The sequence below is a fragment of the Bos grunniens genome, chromosome 21 (genome assembly GCF_055505025.1).
Source record: "Bos grunniens cultivar Pamir isolate PY7600 chromosome 21, Bosgru_T2T1.0, whole genome shotgun sequence".
In the NCBI taxonomy this organism is placed as follows: domain Eukaryota; kingdom Metazoa; phylum Chordata; class Mammalia; order Artiodactyla; family Bovidae; genus Bos; species Bos grunniens.
Genome location: NC_141185.1, coordinates 53350386 through 53365454, shown reverse-complemented (window position 1 = coordinate 53365454; position 15069 = coordinate 53350386). Strand labels below are relative to the sequence as shown.

The 15069-nt window shown below is 45.4% G+C and overlaps 1 protein-coding gene across 1 annotated transcript in view; it reads left to right on the top strand.

Moving 5' to 3' along the window:
• The window catches only part of AGBL1 (AGBL carboxypeptidase 1), a 916524-nt gene that overhangs the window by 126951 nt on the left and 774504 nt on the right, over nt 1–15069 (top strand). The window contains exon 6 of the mRNA XM_086364678.1: nt 4503–4540. Coding sequence (XP_086220804.1) covers nt 4503–4540 — 38 coding nt within the window. The remainder of the gene's footprint in view (nt 1–4502; nt 4541–15069) is intronic.

The window sequence follows — 15069 nt, the reverse complement described above, 5'->3', positions numbered from 1 at the left end:
ATTCACATGAATGCCTGATCTCAGCACCATGTGGGGGATCAAACACTTTCTGTTTGCTCATTAGTTCATTAGCTGATTCCAGTCGTTTGCTCTTGTTTAGATCTCATATGGATCCTATACCTTAACCTGCATCTTTACAAGCTTAATTTTTTTTAGAGGAAATTACTTATATTATCTTCCCAGTAGGCACACAATGTGTGTATGGGCCTTGAAATAAGGTTTCCCAGATCACTGCTAGGCTTTGCTGCATGAGATATCTCTGATATATTTTATTCCATTTCAATTTATTCATTTTCATTAATGAAGCTAGTTAACTGCTGAACTGATTTTACAGCTCCTATTGGGTCACAACCTACAGCTTCCCTGGTGGCTCAGATGGTAAAGAATCTGCCTGCAATGTGGCAGAAACCCAGGTTTGATCCCTGGGTCAGGAAGATCCCTTGGAGAAAGGAATGGCTATCCATTCCAGTGTTCTTGCCTGGAGAATTCCATTGACAGAGAAGCCTGATGGGCTACAGTCCATGGAATATCAAAGAGTCAGAAATGACTGGGCGACTAAAAGCAACAAACAGTTGGGTCACAACATACAGTTTGAAAAACGCTGTGCCTGGAAAATCTTGCGACTTAGTTTTAAACTGAACCCCCTCTATTTCTTTCCCCTTGACTGTGCATTATCTGAGTTTCTTAGGGGTTTCCTTCCCTCTAGTTCAGATGCCTCCCTGGACCAGTTCTCTATTCAGCTCCTGATTGAATTTCTTCACAGATATCCCCTGTTTCTGTGGCTACAACTGGTGTTGCTACTGTAGTGATTCATAAATATACACCCCAACTCTGGATGTCCTCCAGAATCCTCAATCTGTGTTTCTAGTAGCGTTTTGAATAGTTCTGTGTAGCTTTGTCCCCATCATCTCGAGCTCAGCAAGTCCCAAATCAAACTCAACATCTTCTCTAAACACCTCAATTTCCCTCCTTCCAGGGTTAATTGGTCTCCCAATTACCTTGGCTAAAAATTCCAGGCTCTCATTGACTCTTCCCTTTCCTTTGCCCTTTATCATTGGCCTGTTTACCGTCAAATCTTATTGATTCTGTTCCTGGTGAATTTGAGGTTCTTACTTTATAAGAAGTTTGGAGACAAAGTGATAGGTAAAAGTGGATTTATTTAGAGAGAAACATACTCTACAGATAGAGTGTGGAGTCTCACAGAAGGCGCGCGAGAGAGGCCTTGAAATACGCTGTGGTTAGTTTTTATGAGCTGGGTAGTTTCATAGGCTGGCCTTCCCTGGGTTGAGAAGATCCTCTGGAGGAGGTCATGGCAACCCACGCCAGTATTCTTGCCTGGGAAATCCCATGGACAAAGGAGCCTGGCGGGCTGCAGTTCAAGGGGTTGTATGAGTCAGACACGACTTAGCGACTTAACAACAACAATAAATTTCACAGGGCAGGGAGGAGTGAGATTTCTAGAAATTGGACCACCGCCAACTTTTCGCCTTTTATGGCCTCAGAGCTGTCTTGGTGGGTGTGACCCTTAGCTTACGCTAATATAGCACACTGAGCGCCTAATGAGGCTCCAAATCTGTCAGAAGTCGAGTCCCCTGCCACCTTGCATCTATGGTTCTAACCAGTCTTTGTCCTGTCTTGTGGCTACACCATTCCTTTAAAAGTTCACTCTGCCCGCTTTCCTCCTGTTTCAATTCTTTGCTCAAATTCTTCCTCTTGCTTTTCCATCCTTGACACCATACCCTCTTGATCAAAGAAATGGAATGGCTTCTTATTATCTATGAAACTGTATCTAAACTTATACTGGATTTTTGGTCTCCAACCTGATGTGCATCGTTGCTCTAAATGTGCCCTTTGCTGTGTCACAGATTGCTCCCCCAATTAGAAGGACAAAGTATTTGTGAAGAAAGAAATATTTTCTGGTTCCTCAGGAATCAATCTCCCATCTTTGACTAATACGACACTTACCATGTGTTTTCTGCTGTATCCGTCACTGTTTGGATTAATGTTTATTTATTGTGTTATCACACTACTGGCTTCCCTGGTGGCTCAGATGGTAAAGAATCTGCCTTCAACGCAGGAGACCCAGGTTCAATCGCTGGATCGGGAAGATCCCCTGAAGAAGGAAATGGCAACCACTCCAGTATTCTTGCCTGGAGAATCCCATGGACAGAGGAGTCTGGCAGGCTATAGTTTGTGGGAGTTGCATAGAGTTGAACATGACTGAGCAATTAACACTTTCACTTTTCAATGGAGCAGTACCCGATAGTGAATCCCCCCAAAAAACATGCCATGCAAATCAAAAATGCAGGGTTGCCCCAAGATCTGGTCATGATCTAAGACTAGGCTAGATATTTTGCTTGGGATGCCCCCATTCTTTCTTTTCCTGTTTCTACAGTTTCCTTTCCCATTACCATAAAACCCGAGGCAGCAAGCCGCATGGCAGAGCAGTTCCCTGGGTCCCCCGCTCTCCACCGGGCGCCCCTTCCCAATAATGCCTTTTGTTTTGTGGGTACATGTGTCTCCTAGGACAATTCATTTCCAAATGTTAGGTAAGAAGGTGTTCCCCTTCCTGCAACACCACTATGTAGAGTTAGAAAGAGGGTGACTGAGGAAGCTGAAAGTTGATCCGAGGAAACTGCGGTTAGGAAGGAGACGTGATGTAGTCCGTTGGTGAAAACTAGCCTTGCTTTCTTTACAAGTGTCTTGAAGCTGGGTGGGTCTCACTGGGCTGGGGTCATCCCAACCATGGATTTGTGCCTTTGAGCATCGGACCACTGCTTTACAGGATTCTCTCACAGGTTATGGGGAGCAATCATGTTTCAAGCACCTAATTTCTATTTTAGTTTAGTTTACTTTTGTTCATTCCTTTGTTGTTATTTTTCACTGTCGGCTCTATTGCTCAATGTGAAAGTGTTAGTTGCTCAGTCATGTGCGACTCTTTGTGACCCCACAGACTGTAGCTTCTGTCCATGAAATTCTCCAGGCGAGAATACTGAAGTGGGTAGCCATTCCCTTCTCCAGGGGATCTTCCTGACCCAGGGATTGAACCTGGGTCTCCTGCATTGCAGGCAGATTCTTTACCATCTGAGCCACCAGGGAAATAGTACATAATATATTGCAAAGAGACTTGTTCTTTATCAACTATGCAGAGATTGGGGCAAAGCAAGTGCAAGATAAGCTCTGAAGACCAGTGGATGTAGGAAGCAAAAATGGGAAGAGAGATTTCTGAGTTTGGGGTTTCAGTTCCGCTCCTATGTCTAGGAAATCTTGGAATAGTGATATATTTTCTTTGGCCTGTTCCCCCAGTTCTCAGAAGGGTGCTGGGAATATATCACTGTTTTTTTTTGTTGTTGTTGTTGTTATTCAGTTGCTAAGTCGTGTCCGACTCTTTGTGACCCCATGGACCATAGCATCCTGGGCTCTCCTGTCCTTCACTATCTCCTGGGGTTTGCTCAAACTCATGTCCACTGAGTTGGCGATGCCATCCAACCATCTCACCCTCTGTCATGCCCTTCTCCTTCTGCCCTCAATATTTCCCAGCATCAGGGTCTTTTTCAATGAGTTGGCTTTTCGCATCAGGTGGCCAAAGAATTAGAGCTTTAGCTTCAGCATCAGTCCATCCAATGGTTATTCAGGCTTAATTTCATTTAGGATTGACTAGTTTGATCTCCTTGCTGTCCAAGGGACTCTCAAGTGTCTTTTCCAGCCTCACAGTTTGAAAGCATTACTGTTGAATAGGCTTTAAGGATAAGTTAGTAGGGCTGTGCAGAACACTTTTTAAAAAAAAGCAAACCCACTCTCCCTCCCAGAATCACACCACAGAGTCCCCAGTGCCATGGTTTCCCTCTGCCATATGAGTGGGTCTTCGTATGACCTTCCCAGGCACAGGGAGCAGACGGAAGTCACTAAGCCTTGGGCCAAAGGCATTTTCATCCTCTGTGCCTCCTCTCGCTGTTACAAAGGCTGTCAAATTCCTTTATGGAAGAAAACAATGAATTTGGAAGAAAAATGCAATATAGCCATTTTCTACCCTAAGGAACCAGCTTCATTTTCTAGTGTGTGAGTGTTTTCGAGTGTGTCTCCTGGGCCCTGAGTATTTCAAGAAGTTTGCGGTGAATTGCTGTACTCACCCAGCCTCCAAGGCTCACCCCTCCCAACTCGTTCCACAGAGTCCCCGGGGTTTCCAGGTATAAATCAAGGGCCTGTGAGAGCTCTGGCTGGAAGGAGCGGGGTGTGAGGAAGCTGGTGGGAGCGGGGATGGGGAGAGACTCCCAGCAGCAGAAGGGACTCTTGATACCCATTTGCAAGACAGACGCTTCACTCAGCACGATTTCTACATTCCTGGCCCTTTAATGGTCAGCAGCAGAATCCATGGAATGCCTGCTACCTGGTTACTAATGGGGCAGTTAGGTGGCAGCAATGAGCAGGCCGGCTGTGGGATCCCTGGGCTTAAAAAAGACCAGGGAACACTGATCTGACCACTCTTGTTTCTCTTTCCCCAGGGCAGCCGCTGAAGTCCTGGCAGCACTGCTGAAATCCAGTAAGTGCCTCTTCTGGAGCATGGTGCTGTCTTTCCCCTCTGAGTTCAGTGAAAGATGCTCTTCTGTCTCCATGGTTCATTTTCAACCTGGAAGGCAATTGAGCCATTCCTGGCTCTTTGGGGCGAGAGGGAGGGTACAATGGCAGTTCCAAGGTCGGGGCTGCAAAGAGAGATGGATGTGGATGTGCCCGTACATAATACTGCCGGCACAAGCCACTCTAACGGGAGCCTGGTGTCTACTGCAGACCCGAGGAACTCTCCAGCTCCTTCTACTGGGACCAGCAGCCCTTAAGAACTGTTGGAATAAACTGAAGTTTCCAGTTGGATTGTCCTACGTATGAAAAGTTTATGAGAGCGAGTGGGAAGCCTGACTCTTCCCTTTGATTCACAACTCAGCTTGTGACTATATTCTTAGGCAGATGGGGTGTTGTAATAGCTTGGCCAGTATAGATACTGATAACAAGTTTATATTAAAAAGTTGGCTCCTTTCTCGGTTACTTGAGTGATTGCAAAAGCATAGCTCTGGGGGTCTGAATAATTTGAGTTTTTTTTTTTCTTTTTTTTTTTTGCCTCGTAGCCCTGGTCTAATTACACTGGGAGTCAGTTTCATGTGAGCGATATAGTAGAAGGCACCATGCTCTTGGGAGGGAAGAAGTCTCAGCTTAATGTTTTTATTCCCCCCTCCCCCTTGCCTCTTGATCCATTGTAATTTGGCACCTTGGAAACCAGCTGCTTCAATTGTGATAGTTGTTTCTCTGTAGGAAGCCCGAGGCCTGTGGGTAATAGGTGAGTTTTAATAAAACCTATAAATAAATAAATAAAAAAAATCACCCCCCCCACCTGGCCACCACACATCTGTCTCAGCTCCAAGTGCAGAGAAAGAGTCGTATCACATAATGCTTCCCTTTGTAGACTGAAAAAGTAGTTGAATCTTGGATTCATTTGGTTTATTGGAACTTGATACAGTGTTCAGGTCTATCCACAGGTGCCTGACCTGAAGGGAGAGGGGAGGTGCTTAGAGCAGGTGAGGGAGTGAAGAGTGAGCGGTTAGACAGCCCTCCAGGCGGGAGGCGATGAGAAAGTGTTACCTGCGGGCTATGGGGATATTGCAGAGAAGAAGCCAATTCTATCTCCATATTGGAATATGTTTCTTTGACTTGCTTTTTGTTGTTTTTGTTATTACATAGTTGTTCGGCCACTCAGTCGTGTCCGACTCTTTGTGACCCCAGGGACTGCAGCATGCCAGGCTTCTCTGTCCTTCACCATCTCCTGGAGTTTGCTCAAACTCATGTCCATTGAGTCAGTGATGTCATCCAACCATCTCATCCTCTGTCGCCCCCTTCTCCTCCTGCCCTCAATGTCTCCCAGCATCAGGGTCTTTTCCAGTGAATCGACTCTTCGCATCAGATGGCCAAAGTACTGCAACTTCAACTTCAGCATCAGTCCTTCCAGTGAAATTCAGGACTGATTCCCTTGAGAATGGACTGGTTTTATCTTATTACAGTTCAAGGGTCTCTCAAGAGTCTTCTCCAGCACAATTTGAAAGCCTCAGTTTTTCAGCACTCAGCCTTCTTTATGGTCCACCTCTCACATCTGTACATGATTATTGGAAAAATCATAGCTTTGACTATACAGACCTTTGTTGGCAAAGTGATGTCTCTACTTTCTAATATGCTGTCTAGATTTGTCATAGCTTTTCTTCCAAGGAGCAAGTGTCTCTTGATTTCACGGCTGCAGTCTCAGTCTGCAGTTGATTTTGAAGCCCAAGAAAATAAAATCTGCCACTGTATCCAGTGCAAATACTGACTGATTCAGATTTGGAGATTCAACACACTAGCCGAGCTTAGCAAATGGAGTGGGCTGTCCTAGGGGCTCAGTTTTAAGAGTTTCTAATGTCTACTCTCTCTCCAGAGCTCAGCTCAGCCATCATTCCCTCTGAAAACATTTTCCCTAACTACCAAGACCAGGCTAGATAGATGTCCCTCCTCTACGCACACATAGGCTCTCTCAACTCAGCATTGATTGCACTGCATTGAATTTGCTGTTTGCCCACCTCTTCCAGCTGATTGCAAGCTTTTTATGGCAAGGGTCATCTTTGCTGAATGTTGTTTTACTTGTATCAGCACAATATAAAGGCTAAAATAAATATTTGTGTGTGTGCACGTGTGTGTGTGTGCGTGCGTGCGTGCGCTCAGTTGCTCGGTCGTGTCGGACTCTGCCACCTCAAGGACTGTAACCCACCAGGATCCTCTGTCCATGCGATTCTCCAGGCAAGAACACTGGAGTGGGTTGCCATGCTCTCCTCCAGGGGATCTTCCTGATCCATGGATCTTCACAACCCGTGTCACCTGCATCTGCTCCATTGGCTGGTGAATTCTTTACCACTGAGCTACCTGGGAGGCTCCAAGTATTTGTGTACCAAATGTTGAAATGAGTGAATGATTTCTGATATTCACATGTATAAAAATGGCAATACCATCCTCTACTGCCCTCTTTTACTGAATCCAACAACCAATGCATAGAACCAATGATCTTAGTTCTAATATCTGTTTAACTATAAAGATAGACTATCAGGGAAGTGATAGCCTGCCATCTTCTACATATAAAACAGGTTTGGTTTTTTTGTGCCCCGTTAGAAGGCTGTATAGGGCTATTTGCTAATTCTTTGGAGCTGTCCACATACATTTTGCCTGAATCTTACGTCCATCCTATCACAGTTGGATGAGAACTTCTCTAAAGTTCTTTCTGCCATTAATCAACCTTACTGTTTACCAGGTTTTCCAGCCTTGACACTCTTGGCATTTTGAACTGGATGATTCTGAGTTCTTGAGGCTTCTCCTGTGTATTTCAGAATGTTTGGCAGCATCCCTGGCCTCGACTCACCGGATGCCAGGAGCACTCCCAGTTGTAATGAACAAAACTGTCTTTACACAATGGTGATATCCCCTAGCATGTCAAAATTGCCTCCTTCTGAGAATTGCTGATGTATATATGACTATATAGGAGCCGGAGCTCGTTCAGGATTTCAAACGATCTCTCCTAAATACCTTCATTGGTATTTCAAAGAAGTGCTTATTTTGTCTTGCATGGTGGTTTAGTTGCAACAGTCGTGTCCAACTCTTTGTGAGCCCATGGACTGTAGCCCGCCAGGCTCCTCTGTCCATGGGATTTCCCAGGCAAGAATACTGGAGTGGGCTACCATTCCCTTCTCCAGGGAATCTTCCTGACCCGGGAATTGAACTCTGCATTTTCTGCAATGGCAGGTAGATTCTGTACTACCAGGGAAGGCCTTCCATTAGTGATCTTAAATTCCCCAGTGCTGGCATCATTCCTGTGGACTCAAATGAGGTAGGAATATGAATGGCAGAAAGTCGTGTTGAACATGCAGAAGTTACTTGGGAGGGAGCATGTTCTCGAGCTTTAGAGAATCTTAGCACAAGGAGGGCAGAAAGTTCTTCTACAAGTGCCAACTCCCATGTGTGGGTAGAAGGATTCTGAGATCACAGCTGAGCTCAGCAGGAAAGAGGACTGTGTTTTTATCTTTTTTTTAAAATTGAAGTATAGTTGATGTACAATATTATACAGATTGTAGGTGTACAATATACTGATTCACACTTTTTAGAGGTTATAGTCAATTTATAATTATTATAAAATATTGGCTATATTGCCTGTGTTGTACAATATGTCCTTGTAGCTTAATTTATACCTAATAGCTTTTGCCTCTTCCTCCTGTGCCCCTATGTTGCGCCTATCCACTTCCCTCTCCCCACTCTTAAGCGCTGGTTTGTTCTCTCTGTGAATCTGCGTCTTTGTTGTTATAGTCACTGGTCTGCTGTATTTGATTCTCCTATAAGTGATATCATATAGCATTTGTCTTTCTCTGACTTATTCACTTAGCATAGTGCCCCCGTGAAAGTGAAGTTGCTCAGTCGTGTCCGACCCTTTGTGACCCCATGGACTGCAGCCTGCCAGGCTCCTCTGTCCATGGGATTTTCCAGGCAACAATACTTGAGTGGGCTGCTATTTCCTTCTTCAGGGGATCTTCCCAACCCAGGGATCAAACCCAGGTCTCCTGCATTGTAGGCAGATGCTTTTACCATCTGAGCCACCAGGGAAGTCCCGTCTATAGATGATGTGGCAAATAGCAAAATTCCATTCCTTTTTAATGACTGCATAGTGTTCCATAATATGTGTATACAGTACTCATCTTTACCCATTTATCTGTTGATAGAGACGTAGGTTTCTTCCATACCTTAGCGATCACTTGTAAGTGATGCTGCTATGGACATTGCGATGTATGTATCTTTTGGAATTCGTTTTGTTTGTTTTTTTTCAGATATACCCCCAGGGGTTGAATTGGTAGGTCATATGGTAGTTCTATTTTTAGTTTCTGAGAAGCCTCCATACTGCTTTCCACTGTAGCTGCCACTTTACATTCCCACCACCAACGTAGGAAGGTTCAAGAGGGCTGAGTTTCAATGGCAAGGTCTTTCATGGATTTGGGCAGGAGCAGTTGCCATCTTTGTCCTGCCAGCCTAAGTGGTATGGTGTGGCATGTGAGGTCTGAGTGTGTGTGCTGCTGCTGCATTTAGGCTGGCTGGGGTACTGCAGGGGAGACGGTTGTCATGGAATTCTGCAGTTGTCTTCAAATGCCTTCTTGCATAGTTAAGATTTGACATGGAATGTCACTTTGGATCCCATATGAGATTGTTTCCACTGAACCTAAATGCAGGAAGCTAATTTCTGTCTAAAATTCAAATCCTCACTGTGTGACACTGATATCTAGAATATTTCCATGAACATTTATCTCTTGAAAGCACACTCTTTTTAGCTGGTGGTTATTCTGGCCTTTCTACTTATACCTATCAGTATAAAAGTTGTCCTTCTTAGTATATCTCTATAATTTCATCATGGGGCTTCCCTAGTGGCTCAGTGGTAAAGAATCCTCCTTTGTGACCATGGGGGTCGCAAAGAGTCAGACAGGACTTAGCGACTGAACAACAATAACAACATAATTGTGTCACAAAAGGAGAATATTGCCCAGTCAAAATAGAGCCCGAAGGACATATCTACTACATTGCGGACAGTGAACACAGGTGGGCTTGGGAATCTGAGGTCAAAAAGTTTTATCAGTAGTAGGTGATGGGAGGTAACCCCCACCAATAACAGAGTAGGGCTGGGGGATCTGGGAGCCTTGGAGCCACCCAGTGTAACAAAGAAAGGCAGAGAACACCAGTTTGCATTAGGACAGTTTCGTTATTTTATTTCGGCTCTTTTTTCCATCAAGTAGCTTCTGCATGAGAAGCCAAAGAAGAGCAGGTAGATGGTAGGCAGAGAGAAACGAACCAAAAGACAGCTCTCATCTCTTTCCCTTTCTAAGCAACAGCAGGCAAAATAAACTTGGAAGTTCTAGGTGTTTTCCCCAATACCTTCTGAAATTTAGAATCCTAATAATTAAGGTCATTGCTCATTCAAGGGTCCTTTTTGTGTGTACATGGAATCATCTAATCCAGAGTCTAATCCTTTATTCTATCAGCTTCCCTCCTTCTACCCACACATGTGCAAATGCTAAATCTTCCTGTAGTGAAAGTTTTACCCTTTTATGCTTTATCCTACACAAAAACATTTAGCTTTTTATCCACAAAACTTAATAAAGGTTTAATTAAGAAATAAGGCTTCTATGGCAGGCAATTATTTTCCTCCAGTAAATCAAAACAATGCATGGTCCTTTGCCCTATCCCTTTTAAAATTTTTATTAATTTATTGAAGTATAGTTGGCTTGCAATGTTGTGTTACTTTCTGCTGTACAGCAAGGTGTCTCACTTATGTGTATTCTTTTTTATATTATTTTCCATTATGGTTTATCTCAGAATATTGAATATAGTTCCCTGTGCTAAACAGGAGGACCTTGTTGTTCATCCAACATAGTTTGCTTCTCCTAAGCCCAGACTCTCCCATCTTCCCTCCTCTTTGGCAACTGCTCTGTTCTCTGTGTCCGTGTGTGTGTGTGTGTGTGTGTGTGTGCTCAGTCATGTCTGATTCTTTTGTGACCCCATGGACAGTAGCCTGCCAGGTTCCTCTGTCCGTGGGATTTTCCAGGAAGGAATATTGGAGTGGGCTGCTGTTTCCTTCTCCAGGGGATCTTCCCAACCCAGGGATCGAACCCGAGTCTCCTGGATTGGCAGGCAGATTCTTTACCACTGAGTCACCAGGGAAGCTTCCAGGTAGCATGTACCCTGACATCCTTCCATGAGCATTAGGTATAAATGGAGTTCAGAGAAGTGCAGGCCCTGGCAGGGATGCTTGGAATGAGCATGCGCTGTGGGATTCTTTCTGATCTGTACCAGCTCCAGTGGTGAATCTTCATGTGATGTCTTGGCAGTCACCTTGCTGCCCACAACAAGGAAACACTTGAAGCACTTTCTGTCTCAGGCCTTACATCTTATTTATTTATTTTAAACTTCTTAATGGGCCATGTAGCATGCAGGATCTTAGTTCCCCGACTGGGGATCGAACCCATGCCCTCTGCAGTAGAAGCGTGGAGTTTTAACCACTGGACCACCAGGGAGGTCCCAGGCCCTATGTCTTGATAAGAGGGTGATGGGTCTACTTCAGACCACCCTCCAGCTTCAGAGTTTTCATTTAGAGGAGTCTGGGAGTTTGCGTAAGTGGGGGCAATGGAGGGTGTTTGAAATGGCAAAGTGAGTTAGTGGAGGGATGGCGAATGCAGGGGAGTTGGGGCAAGTCGGGCAGGAAGAGGGGTTCTCTGTGATCTCCCTAGAGAAGCCTGTCCAGCGGGATCCAGGGGACAGTGCATCCTGTTGCTAGGGGAAGGGGCCTTTTGGTGCCTCTCAGGCTCTCAGCGGTCTTCTCCTGTGGTCTGTCAAGCAGCTGTGCAGGGACCAGAGGCCGTGATGGTCAGAGAGATGCTCTGTGGCAAAATGTCAGAGAACTAGCCATGTAAGAAATGTCCCAACTGAGGCTTTTGTGGGAATTCTAGGAGCTCTTAGTTCTCAGTAGGGCATCAGTGTTTTAGGATGGTAGGCTTGGTAATTCCTTTGAACTTCTGACACACACCAGTAGCTGTGGGGCAGTATAGCCTTCTTGGGGTTCACATGTACAGTCTGGGTCACCATGGGGGCTGGAATCTGTCCTCCTGGCTTCTGGACAAGCCAGGTACCCCTGGGTTCTACTTGCTGCTGCTGCTGCTGCTAAGTCGCTTCAGTCATGTCCGACTCTGAGCCACCCCATAGACGGCAGCCCACCAGGCTCCCCCGTCCCTGGGATTCTCCAGGCAAGAACACTGGAGCGGGTTGCCATTTCCTTCTCCAATGGGTTCTACCTAGGGAGTGTTTTCCCTTTAGTTTCCAGGTGAGGGCCATGGAGTCAGACCATTAGAGCTGGAAAAGACTTTCTGGGTTGCTTAGTGCAGTGGTGTTCAATCTTTTTTTTGTTTTTGAGTAGAGAGCTGAGAGCGCTCTCTGTCCATTTCCCAATGATTCTTGCCTTAAGGTGGCCTCTGAGACACATTCATGAAAATATAGGGCTCCCTGAGAACCTAGGATACTATTAATCTTTTCTAAAATTGAAATATATGTGACACTTAACATTGTATACATGTAACAGTGTTGATTTGCTACCACTGTATATTACGGTGGCCATTATAGCAATAATTTGCATGTCTGTCACATCACATAATTACCATTTCTTTTTAGTGGTTGGAATAATTAAGATGCAGTCTCTTAATGAATTGGATGATTATAATACAATTTGTTGTCTAGATCCCCCCAAAAAACTATTGGTTTTATTCACCCCCCTCCTCATTTGGGGGCTTCCCAGATGGTGCCTGTGGTAAAGAACCCACCTGCCAATGCAGGAGATGCAACAGACTCGGGTTCAATCCCTGGGTTGCAAAGATCCCCTGGAGGAGGGCATGGCAACCCATTCCAGTATTGTTGTCTGGACAATCCCATGGACAGCGGAGCCTGGTGGGCTAGAGTCCATGGGGTTGAAAAGAGTCGGACATGACTGAAGCCACATGTGCATGCATACTTGTAAGAACCAACTATCTGCAATCAATGATTCCTGCATTTTTGCATATGAGTCTGTGTGTATGTGTTTCTGTGTATGTATGTATGTGTTTTTCCTGCAGGGTATGCCTCCATGGGGGCTGGGGTCCCTATTATAGCCCCCACACCTCTCACTGAGCTGGGCCCAGAGAAACTCTAGCACAGGGGTCCCCAACCTCTGGGATCTAACGCTTGATGACCTGAGGTGCAGCTGACATAATAATACTAGAAATAATATTCGCAATAAATGTAGCGCACTTGGATCATCCAGAAACCATCCCCCACCCCTGAAACCAGTCCCTGATGCCAAAAAGGGTGGGGACCGCTGCTGTAACGCAGTGTTAACTGAGGAAGAATTCTTATTTCCTGACTTAAGCCTCATATACCTGCTTTCAATATACCTTAATGAAGAGACCAGCCCAATTCCTGTCCCTGGAAAGAATCGCACTGTGGTGTCATTACAGACCGGATGTGCTTTCTGCCACCATAACTACTGCAGAAGCGAGCCGGGTTATTTTGTGATGATCCAGAAATGAACTTCAGATAATATGGATAGATTTTTGCATTTGTCACACTGGGATGCACAGCTGTGATGGACTTTGTGTGAACCTGGACTAGCAAGCTACAGCCAGCACAGAGTGGGATGGACATGATAGCACAGATATCTACCATTCATTGACTGGCTTGAGTGTCATTAACTATGTATATACATGTTGCCTAGCAAGGAGGTCTCCTCATACCCACTTCACAGGTATAGAAACTGAGGCCTGCAGAGCTTAAGTAATGCACACAGCTTGTGGACTGCAGAGCTTATCTGCTGTAGATCCCTGAAACCTGAGCCCTGTGCATACCAAGGATAGATACCAAAGAGGGTAGGTTTATTTAGCCCAAAGAAGATAAAATCAAAAGCTGAAAGGAAGTTAAATGCTTTCTAAGTCTTAGGATTTTTTCTTCGTTTTTTTTGTGGTCGCGTCTGGCATTTAGTTGAGAAAGTCCCTGGTCCATCCCATACAAGCATCTGAAGGGGACCCAGTGAGGGGTGCCCAACACACACACGTGGCTGCCCTAGAGGCCAGAATCTGCTGTGAGGCTGGTGAACGATGCAGTGAGCGAGAGGAGAAGGGGACAAGACCGGGAGGGCTTCCAGACCTCTAATACGTCATGCCGCATTCAACTTGGTATTTTTCCCCCTTGGTTCTTTTTTTTTTTGAGTAATTTCCCCCCCCACCCCTAGTTTGGGGAAAATTTTTTCCCCTAGTTGGGGGAGCTAGCTGATCGGCGCTGGCCACAAAAGGCAGCTCCTGTAGTTCCTCTTTCTGCCATGTGGTGGTGCTGTTCTTTTAGTTATCTCGGTCGCGCTAGTCCAATATTTATTTTCAGTGAGTAATTTGTTTATCAGGAGGTTATTTTAATCTAATTTTGGCCATATTTGCTATTCCACACTATCTGTGCTTCCCAGCGTTAGCAGCTTGCATGTCTTGAAGGAAATTAGCTGAAGATGGTCTCGGAGGCATTTGCTCAGCCATCATTTAAGGGAGCTGGGAGAAAGAAGGCAGGGTGAGCGGAACCTGGGGTTGGAAAAGCTGCGGGAATTTGTTGCTCTCGAGGTGAGGTCAGCGTGACTGAGAAAGATGTACTGCGGGCGGGGGCATCTGGCATCTCGAGCAGCTCTTTTGAGGGATGCCTCTGGTCAAGGGCAGCAAATTCTGCAACTTACTTCCCCCATCTCCCTTGAACCCCCGTGATAACCTGTATTTTCCTGTATCTTACTCGCTTAAGGAAGATGTCCACCTGCCTTCCCGCGGTTCACAGGCATCCCACATCCCATTTGATAATATGTTTCATGAGCTGTTCACTGCCAGCCTTCGAGGAAGGGGGCAGGAAGGTGGGCAGTGGGAAGGGAATTATTGTTAGAATACCTTCAATGAATAATGATCGTAACTATTAATTACAGAGCACTGGCCCTTGTCGCATATTTTATATTTCCAGTTTACATATGAGGAAGTTGTCCTTAGGAGAGGTTAATGCTTTCCCCCAAGATCCCATAAGTAGTGAGTGGAGAACTAAGATTTGAACTTAGTTGTGCCTTCCTTCAAAGCAGAAAATCTTCCTATTTCAAGGATGATTCCCGCTTCCCACTTGGAGCCAAGGAAACCTGATGGCTGATGGGCAGATGACCTTTAATCAGTTCTTTGTCATTTTATGTGACTCAGTTTCATTTTCTGGAAAAGGGAGGGTTATACAGATTGAGTGGTTTGAGAGTGCTTTAGTAGAAGAAACAATTTTTTTTTAAAGGAAGTCTTTTGAGGAGCATGCCTGCTGTGTGCTCAGTCGCGTCTGGCTCCCTGCGACCCTGTGGACTGCAGCCCGCCAGGCTCCTCTGTCCGTGGGATGCTCTAGGCAAGAATACTGGAGTGGGTAGCCATGCCCGTCTCCAGGGGAACTTCCCAACCCAGGGAT